The following is an 18,521-nucleotide window of genomic DNA, read 5'->3' as shown; positions in this document are numbered from 1 at the left end:
AGCAGACATGTATTTGGAGGACTGCATCTCTGGCCTTTGGGCTCAGTCTTAGTAAATAGCTATCTGCCTTGGGCCTCAGACAGCCATGCTTTCTGGGCTGTCATTGTGGACTGACAGTGCCTTTGGTTGTTGCATGGATTTACCCCATTCTGTGTAATGCCTGTTTCCTCTTTGTGGGTTTTTCCAGATCCCGGCCCCTCATGGTTTATTCTTTTCTTCTGCTTGCTAACTGCCTCCAACCCTAAGAAGCACATACAATATAAGAAAGCTCAGTTTTATTTAAGTTGTAACATTTGAGTCTGGCAACCATTATTTATTCTTAGGTGTTTCTAGTATTTATTTAAATCTTATTTCTTACTTTTAAAACAGGGATTAAAGAAATTTAAGCTATAATGTTTTAAGAGAAATGTATAATTTTTTGGAGTCTGTGTGATAGCTGTGTGCTACTCTGTGCTACTATCCAAGCCGAGTAAAAGCCCAGTCCTAAAGGGCCACCTTCTACAGCTTTGGCTACATGAGATGAGAGATCCTAGTACCTAGCTTACTTCCTGTCCCATAGCAGACTCAGTAAGATTAATTTCTTTCTCATAAACAAGGTAATCTAATAAACAGAATTACTTAACATTGTCCATCTGAGTGCCAAAATTTATTTCCTCATACGTGTTGCATTAGATTTTTCTGAACTTTGTAAAAAATAAACTAAAATGATAGAAGGGGCACCCAGTTTTCTTCATAATTTTAAAAGGAGCATTGCTACTTTTCCCAATCAAGTATATTGTTCTTGCTGGACTTGCCATGCGTATTCTTGATTATGTTATTGAAGTGTACCCCATTCTATATTTCCATGTCTGAAGTTCATACCCATTGTTCTGTCTTCTTGTTACTACAATGTCAACATCTTATTTTACATTTAGAATGTCTGGGAATACTTCTCATGATGCTAGTCTCATTCCTCCGAGCCCTCAGAGGATATTTATTGTCTCTTTACTCTTTGCCCTAGTTTCTTATGCCCATCCTTGCTTTGGGGCAATAGCCCCTCTCTTTACGGATTACATGTCTAATGACTATTGGGACGTCCCACCCTCCTATACCTCAACTTCCCGGTAGTACTGCCCCTGAGAAGCACTGGGCAGTTGCATTGTTTATTTCTGAATAGAACATGTGTCCCCAGGCCCTCTTGTCTTTTTCATGCTGACAAACTGGGTTAACTAATCTAGAAGACAGCCTTTTTACTCTTCTTTTGGTGTGAAGGCATTCCGAGCATTTGTTCTTCCACTTTTCTTTCTCTGACTTCCTAAGCTGAGGTCCGGATGTCGTGGTGGCTGCCACTCTGCTCCGTGCCCACGGGGTCTACTCAAAATCCAACACCCAAACACAGAGAACTCCACATGCCCAAAGCCATTATTATTTTCAGCGTCATCATCGATCCTGGCTGTGTGCTACATTCTAAGGATGTGGCAGTATCTCATTTAATCTCCTCAGCAGCCGTGTGTGCTGTTGTTTATCCTCATCTTCACATGAGGTAAACGGAAGCTTAGAGAAGTTAGTTAACTTGCCCATGGCCTCACAGTTAGCAGTTAGTAAGTGGTTGAGTCAGGATTCAGACTCCTGCCTCTGGGTCTTTATTTTTAGGAATCCAAGAAATTCTGTTTACCTGAGAGCAGAGTTACTGGTTTCCAGAATTTTTTCATCCTTTATCCATATCAGTTCAAAGAAAAGAGCCCTCTATACATATGTTTATATAGATACATGAACTTTTGTGCTGATGTTTTATGTACATTATGAAATACACACAAACATAGAAATTGCTTTAAAAATTGAGATGAAAATGAAATAACTGTCTTTAAAATATCCTTATTTGTATTTGATGGAGACATGCACTGTATATATAAATAGGTGAATATGTATTATTTATTTATGACTGTGGTTTATAGTTGCATTAGTTATGTAATACTGCCTAACATTTGACTCCAAAATTTGGTGACTTAGAAGAACAGTAATCACTTATTATTTTTCACAGTTCCTTTGGTCAGGAGTTTTGGAAGGGTTCAGTTGGGGGATGTCTCATGCAGCTGTAGTCATATATCACAGCAGGCTGCAGCCGTCTGAAGGTTTAACTGGACTTCCACGGTGGTTCACTCACAGGTGCTCATAAGTTGGTGCTTGCTGGGGACCTCTCCTCATGGCTGCTTGATTTTCCTAGAGCACCGTATGGTTACTGGCTTTAGCCACTAGTCCAAGACACTAAAACAGAAGCTGCAGTACCTTTTGTTAGCTAGCCTTAGGAATCACATGGCACTTCTGCGGTATTCTATTGGTCAGACAGGCCAAATTTCTTTTGAAAAAGCTTCTTCTTTGCTTATTGTCACACTGTCACCTTTGCCTTGAAGTGACAGATTTAAGTGTGTATGTGACTGTGAGTGGGTTTTTTGTTTTTGTTTTCTTAAGAATTTGTGGGCTTCCCTGGTGGCGCAGTGGTTAAGAATCCGCCTGCCAGTGCAGGCGACACGGGTTCAAGCCCTGGTCTGGGAAGATCCCACATGCCACGGAGCGACGAAGCCCGTGCGCCACGACTACTGAGCCTGCGCTCCAGAGCTCGCGAGCCACAGCTACTGAGCCTGCCAGGCTCTGGAGCCCGCGAGCCACAACTACTGAAGCCCGCGTGCCTAGAGCCCGTGCTCCGCCACAAGAGAAGCCACCGCAGTGAGAAGCCTGCACACTGCAACAAAGAGTAGCCCCCGCTCGCCGCAACTAGAGAAAGCCCACACACAGCAGCGAAGACCCAATGCAGCCAAAAATAAACAAATAAATTTATAAGGGAAAATTTTAAAAAGAATTTATTAGGTCCTCATACTGGTAACATTGTTTTGTACTTTGGTGATGGAGAGCTGACAAAAAGCTTTGTCATTTTTTTTTTTCAATTATTCCCTTGGGCTTGTGTGATACGTATTATTAGTGGCCTTCGTGCAAGAATCTTTTTAAGCCATATTTCAAATTCTGTGAAGGTTAACTTAACACTAGATAATATCTGTCCACTGAATTAGGCAAAGGAAAACTACAAATGCTGAAAAGGAAAACATGAGGGTACATCCGTCACCTCCACATACAGTGAAATCCCACTCCCTGTCTTCCATCAGCATTTTATGCATCCCATATGTGGCTCATGACCATGACCTGTGAGGGTGCCGACACCCATTATGGAGTGTGGCGCTATGGCTGTCTGCCTGCAGGCTTCAAAACCAGTGTGTCTGTGACCTTGAGCACAGATTCCTTAAACTTCTCTGTGCCTGTTTGCTCATCTATGAAATGAGAACAGTAATCATCCCTGCCTCATAGTTAAGGGGTTCATATATGTAAAGTGCTTATCTGGCACACTTAGCACTATAAAGTGTTAGTTATCATTAAGAAAAGCTTATTTAAAGAATAAATAGATAATGGGGAAACAAATAGACATGGAATAGATATGGGTAGTCAACTTGGGTAGAATATATTGAAAAACCACTGATTGCAGAAAGCTCCTGTGGTTTGGTTTGTTTGGCATGTTGAAAACCAAGCATTGAGGAATTAACTGAGTCCTTCCTTCAGACGTAGAAGTGAAACAAGACTGCGTAAAAATGCCTTCAAACCCAAGGTCTCTGCTAAAGTAGTAACAAGAGAATACCTGTGACCTGCCTTGGGTGAATAGTGGCCACCATGCATATGAAAGGTGTGAAAAAGCAGCGGAACTCAAGATGTGGCTCCAAATCCCTACCTGTACCCCAGGAACTGTAGGGAACAAGCAATTAGATACTGAAAGCACCAGCAGAGTGGCATGCAGAAGGTACCCATAGCTCACGGGATAAAGCGGCTGCTTAGTGTATCCCACCTCTCACCCAAAGGGCAGCTTTATTCTAAAATCCACAGTTGTGTCAAGCAGTTTCATAAATAATAATTATTATTTTTTTTTGCGGTACGCGGGCCTCTCACTGTTGTGGCCTCTCCCGTTGCGGAGCACAGGCTCCGGACGCGCAGGCTCAGCGGCCATGGCTCACGGGCCCAGCCGCTCCGCGACATGTGGGATCTTCCCAGACCGGGGCACGAACCCGGGTCCCCTGGGTTGGCAGGCGGACTCTCAACCACTGCACCACCAGGGAAGCCCAATAATTATTTCAAATACGAGCTTCTGGTACAGTTTCTTGAATTGAGTATCATATTGAATGCTTCCTTTGCTTATTTGTTGCTTTTCTAGTTTTATAGGTACTGTTTGGGAAGAGTTCTGTTACATTTCTAGGTATATATACATGTGTAATACATTTAGGTGGATTTACAAGTATAACGATGGTAGTTTATATTTGCTGAGTGTTTGAAGAAGTGGCATAGATCAGATTTGGGAGTCTCTGATATGTTTGTGACACGTGTCTCATGTGAGCTATCTGTACAGGTAAATTACTAGAGGGTAGTTTTCTTCACATTGCTGTATTATTTGGAAGAACAATAAACCATTATTTTAAGAATTTATTTCATTATACTTTTCCCTTCAGTTTTCTCACAGATGTTATCTTTAGATTATATTAGTCCTTATCTTGTATTTAATCAGTATTTCATTTTGTTAACCTAGATGAAATGCCTCAGCTCGTCAGAGGAATGAAACTGTTGAACCAAGCTGATCCCTGTGTCCAGATTTTAATTCAGGAAACGGGAGAGCACGTTTTAGTCACAGCAGGGGAAGTCCACCTTCAGCGATGCCTGGATGACTTAAAAGAAAGGTTAGGTGATAACAGAGATGAAGAAATGATAGCCCCCAAATCGGTGGGATGCTTTAGCGTTTCCTAAACCCATTGAACTTACACTGTGGTTTGTCTTTGGAGAAAAATTAAGTGCCCTCAACTTAAACATGAACTGTTGTTGTGTTACTGGATCATAGATTTAATTTTTAATAACTGACAAATAGTATTCACTGCTATACTTGGATGATTTTGCATTTTTAGTCTGAGTCATAAAATATTTTCATATATATGTACTTTACTTTAAGCATATACACACACAGCATATCAGGGCAACAAAACAAAATCGTATTTTGTAAACATAGGCTGCAATTAGGATAGACTTCCTTTCCTTATTGATGTGGTCTCTACAGTGTAAACCTTTGGTAAATCTTTATATTTCTCTATCATGGTGATACATAAGTGTCATAAAATAGGCATCCCAAATAACTTTTTGTAAATTACGTTTTTCCTCTTTATTCCAAAGGTAATATATGTTTATTGTAGCAATTAGGGAAATACAGAAGAATAAAAAGAGTCATTCAGTTACCATACAGAGATAACTATGACCATTACATTTGGGTCCATAAATCCCTAGTCTGTTCTATGTGTATTCAAATACCTACAGATATCTATACATAGCTCTGATTATTTGGTTAAGATAAACTTCTGGAAGTATAATTGCTGCTTCAAAAGGTGGCATATTATATTGCTGGCATATTTTTTAAGCTTATGATCCATATTATCCTTAAGAAAGGCTGTTCCAGTTTACACTGAAGCTAACAAGATGTATTTGGAAGTCTCTTTTCCCAAACTTTTGCCAGCCCTGTATATCATAATTTTTAAAAATTTCACCAACCTGAAGACGAATAAAAGGTGTTCATTGTTAATATACACTTTCTGTACTTAGTAATGATACTGAAACTTTTTTTTAATTAATTAATTTATTTTTGGCTGTGTTGGGTCTTTGTTGCCGCGCGCAGGCTTTCTCTAGTTGCGGCGAGCGGGGGCTACTCTTCGTTGCGGTGCACAGGCTTCTCATTGCGGTGGCTTCTCTTCTTGTGGAGCACGGGCTCTAGGTGCGTGGACTTCAGTAGTTGCGGCACACAGGCTCATTAGTTGTGGCTCACGGGCTCTAGAGCACAGGCTCAGTAGTTGTGGCGCACGGGCTTAGTTGCTCCGCGGCATGTGGTATCTTCCTGGACCAGGGCTCAAACCCGTGTCCCCTGCATTGGCAGGTGGATTCTTAACCACTGCACCACCAGGGAAGTCCCTGAAACATGTTTTAATATGTTTATTGGCCATTTGTTTTTCTTTGATGAATCACCCTGTAATGGCCTTCCTTCCTTTTATTTTTCAATTTTCTGGGACTTTAATAACCATAATAATAATTATAGCTAAAATAATAATTATAAATAATCAACATGATTACATACTAAATACTACATGTTAGTCACTGTGTTGAACTCTGTGTGTCTCATTTAATCCTTAAAACAACCTAGTAAAATTGGTGGTGGTGGTAGTAGCAGTAGTAGTAGTAATAGTTGTTGTTGTAGTGCAGTACTACTCTACTACTACTACTACTAATACCGTAGAATAAGAAGAGCTGCTCCTGCAGCACCATCCATTTGGGTTTCTTTAAATGTTTTTATAGCCATAATTAGTACAAAATTGGAAGGTAGGTTTTTCCATCTCTTTCATGTTGTCACCATTTTCTTAGAATTTCTGAAGGTATAATTATAATGTTGATTAGAGAATAATCCTAATTGGATAAATCATAAGGCATAATGTATTTTAGAATAGTAACTTAATTCTCAGAGGGTTTTTTCTTTTTTTTTTTTTTTTTTTATTAGTTCCTGCTTTATAACAAAGTGAATCAGTCATACATATACATCGGTTCCCACATCCCTTCCCTCATGCATCTCCCTCCCTCCCACCGGTTTTTTTCTTAATAGTATTGAAATGTTAAGTTATTTTTTGGGGTTTTTGAATTAACTTATTTTCTCTCTTTTCACACTCTTTGCTACCAAATTAAAGCCCAATGTTAAATAACCTTACATTTCTCAGGCCATTAACTCCTCTTTAAAAATAATGCTTTATGGTACTTAGAATTATATTTCAAGTAAAATTCCCCCTTTACATCTAACACTGATTTTAGTTGAATTACTTACTTGTGGTTGAAATTTTTTAAAGTGACAGCGTCAAATGGTGGCAAAGATGTAGGACTTCACCTACACAACTAGTGGGAGTGGGAGTTGGTACAACTACTTTGGTATGTAGTTTGGGCATTATCTACTAAGGTAGGAGATAGTTATTTCCTACGGCTTGGCAAATCTATTCCCATTTCTATTCTATATATACTTAACACAAAGCTGGACAAATGTGCATCAATAATATTCATAGCAACAAAAATTTTAATAGCCAAAAACTGGAAAAACCTCAAAATAAAATGCATAAACAAATGAATTACGGTAAATCCATACCATGGAATTTTATAGAATAATCTCAGTGAACAAGCTAACTACGCAAACATGGATGAATTTCACAACATAATATTGAGCAAAAGAAGACAATTGAAGAAAAATATGTTTGATTCTATTCATATAAAGTCCAAAAAGCAGGCCAAACTGCACTATATACAGTATGGGGGTTTTATGTTTAGGTGATAAAAAAATAATTTAAAATGGATTACAATGACAATCAAGATAGCAGTTACCTTCATGGGGTTGGGAGAATGCATAACGGGGCCTTCTGAGGGCTAGTAGTGTTCTGTTTCTTAACTTGAGTAGTGGTTTATTTACATGGTGTTCATGTTGTGATAAGTCATAGATCCAGTAGAGTTTAGTTTTGTGTACTGTTCTATATGACTGTTAAATTTTACAATTATATACTTACAATAAGAACATATATATAACGCTAGAGGGTTTTTTTACCTCTCATAGGACAGAGCCTATGCCTTCTAATATATAAGCTTTTTTGACTTTGATACACATGTACAGGAATGCGTTATGTACATGTGTGGGAGACAAGGAGGCTCCTGTGATCTCTAGGCCAGAGAAACTGTCAGAGCTCTTATCCTACACCTCCCAAGGTGGTCATGATCAGATATGGCAGGAAGCCACAGGGAATTGCTGATGTAGTCGGAGTCTACTGCACTTCTTTTGAAGTAATCACAGGCTCTGCACTGCCAAGATTTAAAGAAACTTTAGCCCTGAGGCACTTTGTAGGTGTGAGAACCAAACGCACACGTCCCCTTCCATGGTGTGGAGTGATTTTAATTAATCTTATAAGTGACGACTATGGAAGAATTCTTGGGAACCTTAGAAACTGGAAGGACTAATATGACTTTTAGTAGCCCTTTTGACCCTATGGTAAATAGGACCTTATGGTAAATAGGAGGAAAATAAGACAGTGTCATAGTACTCAACTCTCATAGTTTCAAAGCTGTGCAGTTGGTTTTCTTGAATGTTCTAAGTATGTTGAACATATTTTCTCTAAATAAAGATAACTAAAAAAAATATTTTCCTGTTTCTAAGATTTCTAAGTGCTTTTCTTGTTTAAAAACCAGGATTGGGTATTAAATTTTATTGAATGCCAATTTAGCATTTTTTTTTTCACCTTTTATTTATTTATTTATTATTATTTTTTTTTTAATTTTATTTTTATTTTTTTAATTTTTTAAATTAGTTTCTGCTTTATAACAAAGTGAGTCAGTCATACATATACATCTGTTCCCACATCCCTTCCCTCACAATTTAGCATTTTTAAAGATGGTTACATAGATTACTTTATTAGACACTTTTTTTTTTTCTTTCGGTACGCGGGCCTCTCACTCTTGTGGCCTCTCCTGCCGCGGAGCACAGGCTCCAGACGCGCAGGCTCAGCGGCCATGGCTCACGGGCCCAACCGCTCCGCGGCATGTGGGATCCTCCCGGACTGGGGCATGAACCCACGTCCCCTGCGTTGGCAGGCGGACTCTCAACCACTGCACCACCAGGAAGCCCTATTAGACACTTTTAATGTGATATTTTAACAGATGTCCTAATACAAATCAAGTTTTAGAACCTACAATAAAAACTACTTAGTGTTGTAGTGAATTATTCCTTTAATATGCTGTTTAATTGGATTTTTCATTATAGCATAATGGCTAAGAGCATGGATTCTGAGGTCAGACCTCGATTTGAAACCCAGCTTACTAGCTCTGTGACTTTGGAGAAGTTATTTGACCTTTCTTATTTGATTTTCTCCTCTACAAAATGAGGATAATAATATACCTACTAAAGAAATCACATGTAAACCACTTAACACAGTGCCTCATACATAATAAGTGATTAGTAAAAAAAAAAAACCAAAACACACACATATATATCCATTTTTGTCATTGTTATTTTATCTTAGATTTTATATCTCAGTTCTTGGGTAAGATTGAGCTACAGTTTTGTGTACTGTCTGCTGTCTTTGTCAGGTTCAAGTGTCAGAGTAATTTTAAATGAATACAGTGTCAGGTAGACATCCATCTTGTGTATTCTGCAACAATGTATATAGCATTGGAATAAACTAATCCTTGAAAGTAAACAAACTCACTGGCAAAACCAAAACCTTTCTTGGAAGTGACTTTTATTTTTAGAAAATTTTAATTTTCTTCCATACATTATGATCTATTCAGGTTCTGTATTCTAAAATCAGTTTTGGTAACATTTTTAGAAAACCGTCCATTCATTGAGTTTTCAATTTTATCACAAAGTATGAAATCAGATAAACCAAATTCTTGCCCTAAACTCACAAAATATAGAAAGCAAAAACAAGTCTAGAATCAAAAGTAAGCATTTCAAAACCTTTTACTTTTAGTATTTAATTTCCTTACTGAATAACATTTCCCAGGGAAAAAGCATTGTTCCAAAATCCAAAAATTTCTTATATATGTATACATACACACTCATTTATGTATGTGTGCATACATATATATGTACATTTATACATATGTCCATCCACCTTGCCAATAGTAGACCAGACCAAACCTTTAGTATTACCTGGGAATGAGGTAAACAGAAAATAAGAGAAAAAGAAAGATTGCGTGGTTTCATTGTCATCAGAATCAGACCATACCAGTTTCCAGAATCTGCCCTCTGTGAACTTGTAACTCATCTGGAAGAAAGTGCAGCATGAAACTAATAAGCTTGACACATTGTGAGAAAGGGGGCTTTCTGACTTGGTGCCAGACTGAGGTTCAAGACCTATGAGGTTCAAGACCTATGCGGTCTAGTAGAGTAGCCACTAACCACATATGGCTATTTTATTTTATTTTTATTTATTTATTTATTTATTTTCTTTTTTTGCGGTATGCGGGCCTCTCACTGTTGTGGCCTCTCCCGTTGCGGAGCACAGGCTCCGGATGCGCAGGCCCAGCGGCCATGGCTCACGGGCCCAGCCGCTCCGCGGCATATGGGATCCTCCCAGACCGGGGCACGGACCCGTATCCCCTGCATCGGCAGGCGGACTCTCAACCACTGCGCCACCAGGGAGGCCCCCATATGGCTATTTTAAATTAAATTAAGATAAAATAAGATTAAAAATTCAGTCCCTCAGTCATATTAGCCGCATTTCAAATGTTCAGTAGCTACGTGTGGCTATTTAAATGTAATTAAAATTAAATGGGGGCTTCCCTGATGGCGCAGTGGTTGAGAGTCTGCCTGCTGATGCAGGGGACACGGGTTCGTGCCCTGGTCCGGGAGGATCCCACATGCCGCGGAGCGGCTGGGCCCGTGGACCATGGCCGCTGAGCCTGCGTGTACGGAGCCTGTGCTTCACAACGGGAGAGGCCACAGTGGTGAGAGGCCTGTGTACTGCAAAAAAAAAAAAAAAAAAAATTAAATGAAATAAAAACTTTGTTTCCCCAGTTGTACTAGCCACATATCTCTGTAATCATAGTACAGATATTGAACATTTCCATTATTTCAGAAAGATCTTTTGGAGAGTGCTACTCTAGACAAACTCCTAGGTCTTGCCAGCCTCACCATGAGCCACATCAAAGCCAAATCCACTGTCAGGATTTGACTGGATATCCTGAAGTTCTGTGATTTTTTTTTTTTTTTTTGTCTCTTTAGAGTTATAATCATTGAGCTGTTCTTCTCCAGATTCTTAAAGTGGCAGATATTATTTTAAAGAATTCATGTAAAATCTTATTAAAACATTTATTCTCCACTCAGAACATTCTTATCTAAATACATGGTTTATTTATTTTGAGAATGAACAAAGCAGTGAGATTCTAGTATATGCAAAGAACTCCCTGAAGGTCTGTTCCCATTAGAGGTGGTCTTTTGAATCTGAAATGAAAGTGGTTTTTGAATTCTGATATAATGTAAATTACCAATATTTCCTAGTAAAATAATTTTTATATTTCTATGTTTTTGCAGAATATTCATTATGTAGTATTTCTACATGGGCATTTTGATGCCATTTTGTTTATAACCTTGTGTTATTTCTCTTGACTCTGTAGGTTTGCAAAGATTCAAATCAGTGTATCTGAACCCATTATTCCATTCAGAGAAACAATCACAAAACCCCCCAAAGTTGACATGGTCAATGAAGAAATAGGCAAACAACAAAAAGTTGCAGTCATACACCAAACAAAAGAAGATCAAAACAGAATCCCTGAAGGAATCCAAGTTTACTCTGGTGGGCTAATCACCATGACAACCCCCAATAAACTTGCCACACTCAGTGTTCGAGCCATGCCCCTTCCAGAAGAAGTCACTCAGATTCTGGAAGAAAATAGTGATTTGATTCGTTCTATGGAGCAGTTGATGTCCTCTTTGAATGAGGGTAAAAACACTCAGATGATTCACCAGAAGACCCAAGAGAAAATTTGGGAATTCAAAGGAAAACTAGAGCAACATCTAACAGGGAGAAAATGGAGGAACACTGTTGACCAAATCTGGTCATTTGGCCCAAGAAAATGTGGGCCCAACATATTAGTAAATAAAAGTAAAGATTTTCAGAATTCAGTGTGGACAGGCCCAGATGGCAAAGCTTCAAAAGAAGCCAGTAAATATCGAGATTTGGGCAATAGCATCGTGAGTGGCTTCCAACTAGCAACCCTCTCTGGCCCCATGTGTGAGGAGCCTCTCATGGGTGTCTGTTTTGTTCTGGAAAAATGGGACCTAAGTAAATTTGAAGACCAAACAGTAAGTGATAAACAGAATCAAGAACAAAGTGAAGAGGGACAGGGGGAAGGTGAAACCTGTTCTGGTAGAGATGAACACCAAGACCTACAAGGTGGCTGCTCCGAGCCCTTTGAGAAGAGGGCTTCCCAGAAAGGAGAGTCTTCACTCACTGACTGTTATGGACCCTTCTCAGGACAGCTCATTGCCACCATGAAGGAAGCCTGTCGCTATGCACTGCAAGTGAAACCTCAGCGTCTGATGGCAGCAATGTACACATGTGACATCATGGCCACCAGTGATGTTCTCGGTAAGGCAAGAAAGGTAAAGACTGAGAAATACCATGAATAACAGCGGAAGTCTCCCAGATCAGAAAGCTTAAACTCATTTAATATTTTTTTTTGCAGAAGCTACATTATCATCTGATTTTCAGGAACTAAGATCTTAGAAAGCCAGAGGCCTTAAATACTAAAATCTTGGGGGCAAGGGAGTGGAAGTTTTGCCAACTTAGGATATTTTATTTTTTAAAAATAGAAAGACTTTTCTGCAACAGAAGGTCTGGTAAATGAGGTTTAAACTTCTCATATATTTTACCATCCAAACCCGTGCAGTAGTTTTTCACAAGGGAATAACCATATCAGTCTGGGTAACCAAAGTTGTGACAGTGATCAGAGAATAAGGTGACATTCTCGTACTCCTAACACAAAGCGCTTCTGTGAATTCTGGGTGTCTTCTGAAGAAGAAAATTATTTGGGACTTTATCCACTGCTAACTATTATATCAGATCCTACTGCTGATTTTTCTCTCTTTGGGAGAAGAACCTTTAAGATCTCAGGAGACATTGAACCCTGGCACTTGGTAGCTATTTTGACTTTTGACAGATTTTACTTCAGTGAGACTTATTTTCTTCACCTCTGAAACAGAAGGTAATAATTCATTGGAGGTTGTGAAGAGTATCATGAGAACACACATATGGGACCTAGAACCATGCCTGGCACACGGTAGTTCTCTTTACCCTCTTGAGATCGTGGAACTGCTTCAGCGGTGAGGAGGGTAGAAGGGGGAATTGAGCACTGGATGAGCGAGTGGACCAAATTGTTGTGTTTTCTCGAGCTCTGAGATCCTTTGAGTCAATACGTGGTTCCTTTACATTCTTTTTGGTAAGGTTCTTTTGCCGATTAATTCCTAAAAGCATAAATCTAAATTGTTGGGGGTTTTCTTCCCCAAAAAAGAAATTTAGCCTTGCATCACAGTAAGGTTCCTGTGAGAGGAACTGAGCACCCATAGCAGCATTTCAAAAACAGTTGAGTCAAACACAGGTACATAGATTTGGTTACTCTGGGATGGCTTAAAGCCAGTATGTGCTGTGAGTCAGATTTGCAGATACGGCCTGGAATATGTGGTGTTTCTCAACCTTACTTGAATACAGCATCCTATTAACATCTCAGGGAATCCATAGCTTAGTTCGAGGAACACCGATCTAGACCATTCCCAGGTGTTCTTCACATTTCCATTGAGAACCTTCTTAATTTAAGAAGGCAGAGGTAGAATTAGAATCAAGCAGTCTTAATTCCTTCAAAAAAAGACCTCAGAGGTCTTCTCCAGTCTCTCCTATGCTGACAGATGCTTATACCACCTCTGCTTGAATACTTCCGTTGATGGGCAGCTCACAGCCAGTTCCGGGATTAAACTGTATTTCTCATATTGAGCAAAAAAGTCTTGTCTCCTGCTGGTTTCTCACCATTCATACCACCATTCATCCCTCTTACATGCAGTAGCACTTCATATATTTGAGGGGAGCATTCGTTTTCTAGTTTTATATCTAGGGGAAAACGCTCCACATCCTTCACCTGGTTTTCAGGATATGATTTTTTTTAATCCCTCCATTGTTCCAGTTGCTGTCCTTTGGACATACTTCCTTCGGTCAGCCTCCCTCTTAAATAAAGCAGCCATAAACAGCACCCCAGATACCATCTCACCCGTACAGACACAGACACACTGCTACCTCCCACATGCGGTACAGCGTTCTTCTTTTAATGCAGTTCAGCAGTTGCATCTTGTCATTCACTTGTGAGAAGTTAGGATCAAACTCATTTTTTTTTAAATGAGTTTGTCTTTCTATTTTGTTCCCCCAAAAGCTGGATTTAAATTTTAGTGACTGAAATTATGTAGAACTCCTATATTTACATACGAGTAAACTGGGTCTATACAATTAGTTTCTTCCCTTAGGTTGTGTGTGTGTGTGTGTGTGTGTGTAAAATACATAATAAACATTACAACAATAGTGAAGGAAGTTTGGGGGTTTTTTAATGCCAAGAAAAAGAAGTCTCAACACCATAATCTTTTTTTTTTTAATTTATTTATTTTTGGCTGCGTTGGGTCTTCATTGCTGTGCGCGGGCTTTCTCTAGTTGCGGCGAGCAGGGGCTACTCTTCATTGCCGTGTGCCGGCTTCTCATTGCGGTTGTAGAGCACAGGCTCTAGGCACGTGGGCTTCAGTAGTTGTGGCACATGGGCTCAGTAGTTGTGGCACATGGGCTTATTTAGTTGCTCCGTGGCATGTGGGATCTTCCTGGACCAGGGCTCAAACCCATGTCCCCTGCATTGGCAGGCGGATTCTTAACCGCTGCGCCACCAGGGAAGTCCCTCAACACCATAATCTTCACACATTGATTCATTAAAAAAAATGTTTTCATGTGTCCTTTTCTTGTCTGGTGAGAAGTGAAACTCAATAAGTAGTGAATTGAATGTTGTGATGAAGTTGAGGTCCTTTGTATATATTGCATTCCCCTGATTATCAACTTACCAACCATCTTATAAGAAGAAATAAGCTTAGGTTGATAGCATTTTGTGTTAGAAAGTCCGTGTCATCTCCAAAGGTTTACCTCATGCTTCTATAAATATATACAGATCTTTATAATGTTTTCTTAAAATTCTGTAGGAAATTAGTGTATGGCTTTCTAGTCTGTAGTTTATGGAAACCAGTGCTTTTATCCTTAAAAAAGTTCGTTTATCATTTGCCTTTTACCTGTAGTTTGGCAGCTACCCTGCTATCCACAAGTTCTCAAAAGGGCAAATTTCTCTAGGGCCATGAGATAGAATTCTGGTCTTGGAGACTTGAACTCGTTTAAGAAGGCCAGGTACTTGCTTATCAACTGCTCAGCTATCTTGAACTTCAGCATTCTTCTATCATGTTTGTTCTACTTGATGTAGTTTCTTCCTCATTCTCCTTACTGAAGAGAATGGAGGTAACGTAGGTGTTGAGAACCAACCCTGGCCTTCTTGCTGTCCTGTATTAATGTTACACTGGCCTCTCTAAGTTGTAGCTGTGACCCTTTTTGTTGTCTTTAACTCTGTTACTTGGTAGGCTCGCCTTACTCTAGTTTTCAACATCCAGGACATACTATGATCCTCCCTTAGTTGTTTGCTATCTTCTTCTTCTTATACCTACTGTGCCTGTCCTCTTAAAATAGGAGTCAGAAGGCACAACAGAGTGCCTTCCATGACCCAACAGATTTTGGAGCTATTTATTTTGGGTGGGGAAGATCTCTCCTCCTTTTTTCTCATTGGGATCATTCATGATTGATATTTTCAGACTCTTATTACTCCCCAAAGGAATTTTATCTTAGGGTTTGTTATCCTAAAGCCTGTTTGTTTTTTTGTTTTTCTTTTCCTTTATGTGTTTGAAATGAGCCTTCCCAAAGTCTAGGTTCCATGTAGATCTATCTATGCCTGTCTTTCCCTCCCTTATTCCCAGCATAATAGGAACACATATTTCCTCCCCAAATGGCCATCTCTCCTTACATAATCCATTTAGAGCAGCATTTGTCCTTTCTGAGAAGACAGCTTTTCAGCACAACACATGAAGCTAGGTTGGCATTTATTGGAAATTCCCAGCAGACTGTTGAGTCACCTTTGTTGAGTCAGTCCTCTGTGTCCATTTTTCCATCTGTGTTAGGAAGTCACCACTAGGACCCTGCATGTGACCAGGCAGTCCCTTGAATATCACTTGTCATCCTGCACTTTGATCTTCATCCTGGCACTTGTCACCTGGCCAGCTGAGTCAGTTCTGGCACTTTCTAGGAATAGATGCTTATCTTAGCCTTCAGGGTTATATGCCCTCTTCTCCCTTAGGAGCAGAATATGTCTTTGCCTTGCCTTATCCAGGTACAAATCCCAATCTTGTATATGTGGATTGGTTAGTACAGTTGACCGTTGAACAACACGGGGCTTAGGGGTGCTGAGTGACCACACAGTTGAAAATCCGTTTATTACTTTACAGTTGGCCCTCCCTATACATGGCTCCACATCAGTAGATTCAGCTGCGAATTTTGTAGTACTATAGTATGTACTTAGAAAAATCCACTTATAAGTGGACCCACACCGTTCAGACCTGTGTTGTTCGAGGGTCCACTGTACACAGTCTGTACCAGTGTCGCTGGTCAGCCTTCTTAATACATTTCTCAGAGATCAACTGGCTACCACACCCACTGCCTTACAAAGAAGCTGTGTTTAGATTTGATCTGGAATTTTTTTTATTCCTGAATTGGTTTGAGGCCTTCTTGCTTAGACTAGAGAATCTCCTCCTAAGCCTGTTTTCTCTTGTTTTGAGGGATTCTTTGGTAATGATGACCAGTTTTTAGTATCCAAGGTCTATCAGGATACTCAGCTCTTCACTTGTGTTTTCCTTTTTCTTTCTAAATCACCACCTTCACCTGGAAAAAGAAATGAGGAGACCTCTATGTTCCTGAGGCTTTTTGCTTTCTCCCTGGATATTCAGAGATCTTCCAGGAAAACTTCAGACTGCTGCTGGTTCCTTTAATTCTCCAAGAATTGGCACAAGACAAATAAAAGGACAAGTCAGGTCTTTTTTATTTAGTAAGATGAGTTAGTCTCTTTTTAAAACTCTTTTCTACACAGATTTTTAAAATAAGCAATCCTTTTATAAATGTATAGAATTGCTTATGGTCAAAATGGGAAATTTTGCAGAAAAAATAATCATCCTAAAATTGTTTTGTCTGGGGAAATAATCCCAAGAAAATGACCTCCTTTACTTGTAAAACCTGCTTTCCTAACTGTGGTTTTATTTTCATTTTTTACCCATGAAAATTGCCTTTTATGAGCTTGAACGGACATAAGAATTGGTTTGTGTTTTTAATTGATCATGTGACTAGTAAATTGTCTCTTTTCATATTTCTAATAACCTGTTAACGTCTTTCATTCTTGCTCTCCATTGTTTTTACCTTTGGCAATAACTTCACATACAAAATATAACTTTTTCTGTTAGTGTTAGTTTTACTCACATCTACAATTATTATAGTTCTTCTATTTTATTTGTAGGGATAAATGCTTATATTGTTCAAACATATGTGTTTTAATGTATCAGAAACATTCTTAGTAAGTATTACTGTTTACTTTTAAAAACCTATTCTTATTTCATACTTGGAGTTCTTTTTATATTTCACCAGCATTTCATAATTCAACAAAAATTTATTGAGCTATATATGCCAGCACTATGTTAGGCATGGTTCCTGCTTTGAGAAATAAGGTGACAAAGCTTAATTATGTAAAACAATTTAGTAAAATACAATTGAATTTAGTGAATAAATATGGGTTTTTAGTGAAATTTTTTGAGAAATTTGGATTAGCAAAATTCAAAACAGGGTAAATCTTTTGAAAGTGATTGTACTTTGAAATGGGCTTTGATGATGGATGGAATAATTTTGAGTTCATCAACTAGGTATTAAATTGGCTTTCTTTGTACCACAGCACTGAAGACCTCTGTTGAACTTAAACTCCTTTCCAGTTGGTTTTATAGACACTGCTGTGCAGCATTACCTTTCTAATCCTGGACACTGGTTAGTTGAACCCAACAGTAAAACCTTGCATTTACCCATACTGTGTCTTATTAAATTTGGGTCCTTACCTAGTTATCCTGATTCTGTCAAAGAATTTATTACCTTTGCCAGCTTCATGTCAACTTTGGATTTGATCACCATGCCTTCTGAATTTTTAAGTGGCTGATTATCATAGTAAGGGCACAGAGCTGTGAACAGAGCACTGACAGTTCACTGAGGACATCCTTCCAGGGTGGGAGTGACTTGTTAACATCCATTTCTATCTAATAGCAACCAGCCCACATTCCCCATTACGTCCACAGCACACTTTATCTCATATTTGGTTGAAGACCACCTGCATCCTGTCGACCACATTTGCTTGCTTTAGCAGTCTGGTTGTTCTGTGACAAAAGGAAAAGAGGTTTGTGTGACCTAGTTTATAAGAATAAGAAATGCCCACCGATTTCTTTGTGTGTGTGTGTTTTTAATTGAAGTTATACCGCAAGTGTTACCGACAGTAACAGAAACCACAAGATGAAAGAAAAATCTTCCGCCTTGGAAGTCAGCCTATCATTTTTCATTTTCTTTTACCATCTTTGTCCATAATAGTACATTTTGCATAGCTATCATGCATTATGGTAGAGGCAGTTTGATGTTTTGCTTTTTACATTTATTATTTGTTTTACAAACACTTCCATTTGGCTACTTAGTATTCATAATTTTCATTTTAACCTCTGCATAATATCCTATCAATTTGATGTGTTGTAATTTACCTCCCATCAT

The 18,521-nt window shown here is 39.0% G+C and overlaps 1 protein-coding gene across 1 annotated transcript in view; it reads left to right on the top strand.

The window, feature by feature from the left end:
* EFL1 (elongation factor like GTPase 1) overlaps nt 1-18,521 on the top strand; it is a gene marked incomplete at its 5' end in the record, with an annotated part of 117,146 nt that overhangs the window by 84,684 nt on the left and 13,941 nt on the right. The window contains 2 exons of the mRNA XM_081228230.1: nt 4,598-4,745; nt 11,239-12,212. Coding sequence (XP_081084356.1) covers nt 4,598-4,745; nt 11,239-12,212 — 1,122 coding nt within the window. The remainder of the gene's footprint in view (nt 1-4,597; nt 4,746-11,238; nt 12,213-18,521) is intronic.

Source organism: Mesoplodon bidens (assembly GCF_964165515.1).
Source record: "Mesoplodon bidens genome assembly, chromosome: 3".
NCBI classification, from domain to species: Eukaryota; Metazoa; Chordata; class Mammalia; order Artiodactyla; family Ziphiidae; genus Mesoplodon; species Mesoplodon bidens.
This window is presented reverse-complemented; position numbering and strand designations above follow the sequence as displayed.